The sequence below is a fragment of the Nycticebus coucang genome, chromosome 14, assembly GCF_027406575.1.
Source record: "Nycticebus coucang isolate mNycCou1 chromosome 14, mNycCou1.pri, whole genome shotgun sequence".
Lineage (NCBI taxonomy): Eukaryota > Metazoa > Chordata > Mammalia > Primates > Lorisidae > Nycticebus > Nycticebus coucang.
In genome coordinates this window covers 16,574,926-16,584,223 of record NC_069793.1, presented here as the reverse complement: position 1 = coordinate 16,584,223, position 9,298 = coordinate 16,574,926, and the positions used below count along the sequence as shown (strand labels likewise).

The 9,298-nt window shown below is 36.8% G+C and overlaps 2 protein-coding genes across 2 annotated transcripts; both read left to right on the top strand.

The window, feature by feature from the left end:
* The first annotated feature begins 759 nt into the window (after positions 1 to 759).
* LOC128564335 (olfactory receptor 5D13-like) lies at positions 760 to 1,704 on the top strand. Its single transcript, XM_053559831.1, has one exon. The coding sequence runs from the start codon at positions 760 to 762 to the stop codon at positions 1,702 to 1,704; it is 945 nt and encodes a 314-aa protein (XP_053415806.1).
* A 6,267-nt stretch (positions 1,705 to 7,971) lies between these two features.
* Positions 7,972 to 8,916, top strand: LOC128564334 (olfactory receptor 5D14). The gene has a single exon (XM_053559829.1). The coding sequence runs from the start codon at positions 7,972 to 7,974 to the stop codon at positions 8,914 to 8,916; it is 945 nt and encodes a 314-aa protein (XP_053415804.1).
* Positions 8,917 to 9,298: the final 382 nt, after the last annotated feature.

The window sequence follows — 9,298 nt, the reverse complement described above, 5'->3', positions numbered from 1 at the left end:
AACATTTATGCTGAGCAGAAATTTTTATAGCAGTCTCAATTAATGCTTTTGTTCTTTATTCTTACTTATTCTTATCTGATGAGTTTGGATATATAATACAGTGAATAAAGATGAACAATCATTGTGGGCCTGAGAGAGCCTCCAGTCTTCCCTTAATTAATAAATAATTCATTTTGTGTGCAGTGATATCTTTGGGTCGTTGATTGGACTAGTGGACAACAACATGCCTGTGATCAAGTGACCCTTATTTTAATTACTAATGGCCCTAACATTTACAAACAGTGATGCTGATTTTTTTATAATTATTCTATTTTATTATTTGTTATGATAATCTCTCATCATGCCTAATTTATAAAGCTTTATCATAGGTTTATACAAACAGGAAAAAAAACATAGCACATACAGTACTTGTTACTAACTGTGGTTCAGGGGTTCACTGGGAATCTGGAAACACATTCCTAGTGGCATGGAGGGGCCACTATACTTCAAGTTCTGCTACTCAGGATCAACTTGATCCTAAGTTGTCTAACCTTAACAAGCCGTCTAACTTCAAACCAATTCCTTAACTCACATATGAATCACCTTGTTTATATCAAAACTATGGGGCTACTTGTTTTTATAATTCATTGTTTTGTCTGCATATTTCAATTAATATGTTTTAATGTTTTGGTGCAATGTCTGAGATATGTTAAATATTATACAAATATGCTACTAGATAATTATTGCTTTTATTTTCATTATTTCAGATTTTCAACAACAATGCAGTTAGGAGAAGGAAATCAGAGTTCTGGAGCCACCTTTACCCTCTTGGGCTTCTCTGAATACGCCGACCTCCAGCTGCCCCTGTTCCTGGTGTTCCTGACCGTCTACATGGTCACTGTGCTGGGGAACCTGGGCATGATCGTGATCATCAGGATCAACCCCAAACTCCACACCCCCATGTACTATTTCCTCAGCCACTTGTCATTTATAGATTTATGCTATTCCACCACAGTGACACCCAAATTGCTAGAAAACTTGATTGTGGAAGACAGGACCATCTCCTTCACAGGCTGCATCATGCAGTTTTTCTTGGCTTGTGTATTAGCAGTGGCAGAGACCTTCATGTTGTCCGTGATGGCCTATGACCGGTTTGTGGCAGTTTGTAACCCTCTGCTCTACACAGTGGTCATGTCCCCAAAGCTCTGTGCATCCTTAGTGGCAGGGCCCTACACATGGGGAATAGTCTGCTCCCTCACACTCACCTATTTTCTCTTGACATTATCCTTCTGTGGCTCTAACATCATCAATAACTTCCTCTGTGAGCACTCTGTCATCGTCTCTGTCTCCTGCTCTGACCCTTCCATCAGCCAAGTACTGTGTTTTGTCATCGCCATGTTTGATGAGGTCAGTAGCCTGGGAATCATCCTCAGTACTTATATCCTCATCTTTGTCACTATCCTGAGAATGCCTTCTGCTGGTGGGCGCCAGAAAGCTTTCTCCACTTGTGCTTCCCACCTGACTGCCATCACCATTTTCCATGGGACTGTCCTGTTCCTTTACTGTGTACCCAACTCTAAGAAATCCTGGCTCATTGTCAAAGTGGGTTCTGTATTTTATACAGTCATCATCCCCATGCTGAATCCTTTGATCTATAGCCTCAGGAACAAAGATGTGAAAGAGAGTGTCAGGAAGCTGATGAATCACCCAGCACAATTATGTTGAGCACTTATATCCCCCAAAGGAATCAGATTGATTATATTAAGATATGTTTAATGTTTCTAGTAGAGAGGATGAGTCAAATTAATTAGTTAATCACCAGAGTTTTAAATATATTGCAAAAAGAATTTATTTGATTGTTTATTTTTTTTTACTTCAATGTTCAGAGAAAGTGTGAACCGGATGTGAAGTAAAACAAACGTTACAAAGTGAGATGAATATTGTTTCTTAAACTATTTCTGTCCACCCAGAAGGTTAGAAGTGACCTTACTTGGAAATAAAATCTTTGTAGATGAAATTGTGTAAAGATTAAGATGAGATCCGAGGGTATCATGGTAAGACCTAAATCCAATGAGTATGTCCCTAGATGAGACAGCCAGTGAAGACACAGAGGTACAGAGTGGGGAAGGCGTTGTGAACACGGAAGCCACTTTGCAGTTTGTAGACAGGATCCAGGGGACAAAGAAGAACGCTCCCCTCATTTTCAGAGGTAGCATAGTCTTATCACCTTATATTGGTTTCAGATTCGGGTTTCAAGAATTGTGAGAAAAGAAATTTCTATTGCTTAAAGCCACTAGATTGCTGATATTTTAGGTAAACCTAGGAAACATAAGTAACAAGAAAATATCAGACTATTAAATCTTAACCTCTCAATTTATATATTGTTATAACAAATCAGTTTTAAAAAATATCTTTCAACTTAATTTTAGCAATGAGAATTTTAGAGTTACAGGGGAAAGCTCAAAAGCCATAGCTGAGTAGTGGTGTGCCTTTGGAAGAACAAGTCGTGACAGACTGGGTACCATCTGTCAGGACCTAATAAGTTCTTTGTTCCTTTTCCCCTAAGAACCTTCTATACATTTCTTATACTATAGAAAGGGACTTTAAACTTGACACCATATATCCCGTGTGAATGTTGATTTTATGTATGTTCCAGAAAGATTAGATAGGAGTCAAAAAACAAAAACAGACAAACAAAAAAAAAACAATCTCACTGAATCTCAGCATTCTCAGAAAGTGACATGTCCAAGTTGATTGCCTATTTATTAACACAGTGGAGATTGATCTATTTCATTTCAGAAAGTTTGTACAATTGTTTTGCTTTTTAATATCAATAATTACTTGATTGAACTTTTATCTCTGCATACAATGATTTTTTTTCTGTCATTCATAGTTGTGATTAAATTGATTCAGTTATCTAAACTGATTATTCAAGTGTGGGACTGAGTTCGAAAAAGGAATCTGGATGTTATCTGTGTTTATCTCTTGCTTGTCATGGTTTGTTCATACAACCCCGGACATGTACAGTGTAGGCACCTGATGTTGTTGACTTCTGTCACCTTACTGATTAAATAGTAATTGTTTTCCCAGAGTTACCATGTTCATGTCAAATAAAGCTTAACTGCCTTTTACACTATAAAGGTATATAGAGTCTTGTCGTATATATGTGAGAGTGTAAGCAATTACTAAACACAGAGGAAACTGACTTTGTATTCTAATCTTTCTTGGTTGTCAACCAGAGATCACAAATAGCTTTACCATAATTCTGACCAATTACCAATGTACACGTTTTTCAGATAATGTGACTCAAAGTTGGTTATATATATATATATTTTTCTTTTGGTGGGGATAAAATTCAATTGGTGTAAAGTCATTAGAGATGCTTTAAAACAAACTCCTTATTTCTACCACCTACACTAGATTTTAATTTCAAGATTTTAATAATTACATAACCATCATAACAAGTAAAATATTAAAATAACGTTTAAATTAGTAATATCATATTTTCATGATCCTTGTGCAATACTTCATATATATATATATTCTGCCTGTTAAATAATTTATTTGCATTACTTAAAACTTTGCAGACAAAATCTTCCAAGAGTAAGCCAGATGGAAGCTAGTAGGACAGGGGAGCTGTACACAGTTGAGTCCCAGAGCTGTGCTCTGTCCACCAGCACCGTGTTACACCTGCACGTGTGATCTGTTCTCTGATGCCCTGTTCTCACTGTAGGTCCCATACAGTTCATATTTTTACATATTCTTTATCTTTTTAATTTAGAGATCTTTTCCTTTTCAGTTTAATTGAGATTTTACAAAATCTGAGAAGCTTCTTTAATATTGTAGTTAATATTTCAGACAGTTTGATTCCTTTGGATAACCTGGTCTCAGAAACTCCAACATGCAGGCTTCTGGATATAATTAATTAATAATATATCTGCATTGAACATATACTGGTTCATATCTATGAGAGAAGTTTGTTCATAGCTGGCTTAAGTTTCAGAATACTTGTGGATCATTCCCCGTGTTTCTGGTACAATTGTTTTTGACATTGGCCGAGGGATAATTTTAGTTCATAGGAAAGACTGAAATGATGATTTACTGCTCACATTCCTAAAGTATAGCATCTCACTTTTACTTTTTAGGTTTCAAGACAAATTATACATGGCTCAGGAGAAAGGTGATGTCAGATCTTAGATATAAGCAAAACTATCTGTGGAAATATGTCCATAAGCAACATATTGTTTTCTGTATTAAAGACTCCACACATTAATGAATTCAACAGGAATCCTAGTAAGAGCTGTCTTCTCTTAATATTATGAAGGAGAGTTTCTTCAAAATATTAGACTAGAGGAAATTCTGAAGACACAGAAAACAAAATAAATGTAGCTACCTTAAAGTTAAGCTTTGAACAGTGGCAGTAACGTAGCCAATGAGGTTTATCCAAGGTGCGATTATTGCTAATTAAGGTTAGAACACCTACCATCAACATGTTGAAAAAGGAAGCATGCAAACGAGAGAAAAATTGTGTTACACATTTAATTGACAAAAGATCGACATCTACAATATAGAAATATCCGTAAAAAGTTGAAAGACAGTAAATAAACTAGTGGTAAATATGAAGCAAATAATTTTATCTGTGTGTATCATACAGATAATATTTTCAATATATACTGTGATATGAAAAATTGTGCCAAATCACTGCTCTGGAGAAACTCAAGTACATTCTTCCCAAAAGAAATGTATAATAATGTTCAGTTACATATTGACAGTAGTGACAAAATTAAAGAAAATGGTCTAATTGACATAAAGTGTTAAAATGTGTTATAGACATACAATCTCATTCCATTAAGGCAGAAAATGATTATTACTTGTTCTAGTATGCAAGATTCCCTGGGACACAGAGTGGCTGAAAATGGCTTGTTTGGGGCTATATTTGTTTTTAACTCACACACATAAAGAACCCACAACACATCTGTGACAAAATATTTTTATGAAAATACCACCACATCAATGGACATTTGGGGTATGAAAATGCTTTTTGTTCATCCAGATTTTTGGAAATTATATCTGTGTTCTCCATATACACACGCATAAACCATTTATGTAGGATGAAGTTGAGAATTGAAATTGATTTACACAGTCTTCTTTGCATTCTGATTTTTACTTATATATGTTTACATATATACGTAAATATGTACACACATGTGTGCACACATGCACACACATCTGTTTGGTTGCCCAGGGTAACTGATGCATCTGGAATCAGCCACATGCTCAAATCTCAGCATGTGGATGTGACTTTACAGGAAGTATGAATATTGCATCTAATTTTGTAAACAGATTAATATACTGAAATTGTAAGTTGTAATATATTGTATTTGTTTTTGCTGAAGAAGAAACACCCCTACAGTCTAGATTGGAGGGTAAAAACAATTTGTCAATTTCTACCATCCTTTGGGCTGACTCAGTGCTTCCTCTGCTGGTCTCACTTGGGTTCACTCTTGTGCCATGGCGTTGGTTGTTGGCTCTGGTGTCTGGGTATTGTCCCAAGTGGTCTCTCATCCAATAGCAGGTTACACTGGCTTTCTTTAGCGGTGATCTCAGAGAAATGTTCAATGAGAAAGGAGAAGCATTTTGGAGCTTCAAATTAGAAAGTTCACAACACCATTGCCATGTTTTCTTGACCAAGCAAGTCACAATTCCAATATAATGAATTTTTCTCTCCTGAAAGCCCAACTCTTCTGATGGATAAGACCTCTAACCTCCTACAGCTCATAGATTCACATATGGGAAGTAAAGATTTAGCTAATGGCTCATTAAGAATAATAGGTAGATAAGTCATTCCTATTTAAACTTTGGACCCACAAATTCTATGTCTCATAATTTATTGGAGAGACAATAATGTATATTATTAGTTGCAGACTTAGTGTATACTCACATGACACATTCAGGATGACTTTACTCCACCCATCTAAGGAATTGCTACACAGCTTCTGCCATGACTAAGTTTCAATAGATGCTCCCAATGTTGCAAGGACACTTTCTGAATTTCTAAATGCAAGAAGAACTTTTGTTCATTGCTATCTTTCTGGGCCACCTCAGAGCAGGACTACAATGCTGCCCCTGCACTTACCTGCCATTGCTTCATGCCAGCATTTCACAGTGTATCATGGAGAACCATCAGAGAATCAGGGACCTATGTTTGTTCCTTATTCAAATTGTCTTAGTGAATGTCTTGTGAGGTGTGAGTTTAGGCTTCGAAGATGGAAGCAGTATAGCAAGAGCATAAACCATGGTTGTACCATTGCTCATATAATTTACATGCATCTCCTGGAATAAGAGTTCTGTCAACTGCTGTCCTGCCTAATTGTATAGATTAGTAGGATAGGCAACACTCTATTTATGATGGGAACATAGATATCATGGTACTTTTCAATCATTCTGTCTCTACCAGAGTTTATTAAGAAGTCACAAGCTGTTTATCAAAAGGAGAAGAGTTGTGCACAGAGGAAGTTGTGGCTTTGCTTTAAAATCCTAAGGGCCTATCTGTAATTCACCGTAAAAGTCTATTCAAAGTTCTACAAAACTACTGTCTGCCATAAAGACTTCAAGGACAACCATAAGTGCTGAGTCACATGGCCTAAATAGCACAGCAGTTTGCTTGGTAGGCTGGCCTTATTACATTATTATTCTTGCTTGAGAACCTACTCTAAATTGATCACTTTGGGTGTCATTTTGTAAATATACTGGAGTATTATCTACATCAGTATCTACTGCCTACAGAATCCAAAGGGGTCCATTAAATTTTGGAGTAGATGAGGCAATATCTTAGTTTTATTTTAGTTTCTTTTTTAAATTTCTGGGGACATTTTAATTGGGTGGTAGCTAATGTTATCCTGCAATTTTACTATGTAATTTAAAGGAAATTCCAGTTATTAAACACAGTACAAAAAACATGGCATTTGCTTAATTACCTGTTTTGATGCTTGTGAGGAATGAGTTGCTAGTGATTCTCCAGAGTTTGAGTCCCCAGGGCTACAGAGTCAGATGTAAGTGCCTTGGTGTCCTGAGACATACACAGTCTACAGAGAAACAGGAGGGCGGCAGCCTGTTTCTCTGTAGCAGGTAAGTTTAATCAGGGTCCAATGAAACTATAATAATAATATCTTCTTGACATTGTAACTGGGGTCTGTGATTTTTCTTTTTATGTTAAGTCATTATAAATGTTAATCAATTCTGTGCCCAAGAATATTAAAAAAAAAAGTTAATGCTCATGGAAATATTTGGCTTCAGCTCTATTAATAACAATAATTTCCCAAAGATTAGAAAACATTTCCTGCCTGAAAATGGGTGTTTACTCACATTCCATCTATATGCACCTTATACTAGTGTATAAACTTTTACAAGAATGGAAAGTAGATGGTCTTCAGAAAACACTTAGCTGATAAATGCTGTGGCCCTTAGGAGTTATCTATGCAATGCCTGGGTTATAGCAGGTGGTAACCCTTATACTATAAACCATAATAAAGTGTGCACTTTACTCAGAGATTAAACCTTCTAAACCCCTCAGAAAATGAGGATATTCTACAAAAGATGTAGCCTTTCTGGAATAAAAATTGAAAAGTGGATTGCTATAATTTTTTTCTAGATATCTTTATTATTTTATTTTACTATTGAAACAGGAACATGTTCTTTTAAATATTTTAACTGATTTGTGTCAATGAGGAAAATACATTAGCAATGCATGTTGTTATTGGAGGCAAATACCTGATATTTCTTCAGAGAACATTCACTAGTTTATGTACAGACATTTACTACCATTAGTAACTAGCTAATGTGTGGATGGACATACATGCAATTTAAATATTTTTATGGACACTTAAATTGTGATAAAAATGCAAAGAAATGCCAGAAACTCAGCTCAGTTTGATATAAATCTTCTCTTTGGTAGGTACAATCTCATCAACCACACTCGTGTTAAAAGTTATTATGGCCGTGGTTGCAAGAAATCTGAGTGTGGAGACAACCTTTGAGCTCCTGGGGTTCACAGATTACCCAGAGCTTCAGATCCCTCTCTTCCTCTTGTTTCTGATCATGTACATTATCACCGTGGTCGGAAACCTCGGGATGATAGTAATCATCAAGGTCAATCCGAAATTTCACACTCCCATGTACTTTTTTCTAAGTCACCTCTCTTTTGTTGATTTTTGTTACTCTTCCATTGTCACTCCCAAGCTGCTTGAGAACTTGGTCATGGCAGACAAGAGCATCTTCTACTTCAGCTGCATGTTGCAGTACTTCCTGTCCTGCACGGCTGTGGTCACGGAGTCCTTCCTGCTGGCAGTGATGGCCTATGACCGCTTTGTGGCCATCTGTAACCCTCTGCTTTATACAGTGGTCATGTCACAGAGGCTCTGTGCCCTCCTGGTGGCTGGGTCCTACCTCTGGGGTATGTTTGGCCCTTTGGTGCTCCTCTGCTATGCTTTCCATTTAAAGTTTTCTGGACATAATATCATCAACCACTTTTTCTGTGAATATACTGCTCTCATCGCTGTCTCTAGCTCTGATATACGCATCCCACACCTGCTGCTTTTTGGCTTTGCCACCTTCAATGAGGTGAGTACACTACTGATCATCCTCACTTCCTACGTTTTTATTTTTGTGACCGTACTGAAAATCCGTTCTGCTAGTGGGCGCCGCAAAGCCTTCTCCACCTGTGCCTCTCACCTGACGGCCATCACCATCTTCCATGGGACCATCCTCTCCCTCTACTGTGTGCCCAACTCCAAGAACTCTCGGCAAACAGTGAAAGTGGCCTCTGTGTTTTACACCGTTGTCAACCCCATGCTGAACCCTCTGATCTACAGCCTGAGGAATAAAGATGTGAAGGATGCCTTTCGGAAGTTAATAGACACAAAAGTCTCATTTTGCTGAACCAATCACAAAAGATGTTTTCCATCTGAATGAACAACACAAACAGAGCCTAAAATGTTTCTAAAAGCTATAGTTTGTATTTGTGTAAGATTCTGATAGATGAGTGTGATGCACAGATTGATAATTTCACTTGCAGAAGCCAACGTTTAATTCACAGATAAATTCCACAGGATTTTGAACCACAAAACATCTATTCTTCAAATTTTCTTAAAAAAAAAATACAGCAATGCATAATAGATTACTCAATGTGGGGAAAGAGAGAGAGAGAGAGAGAAAGAAAGAAAGAAAGAAAGAGAGATATTACCTCACCATAGAAAAGGGATTTCTGATTTTTTGATGCATATGATAATGCATTTTTTGCCTTCAGATTTATTTGTGCCTT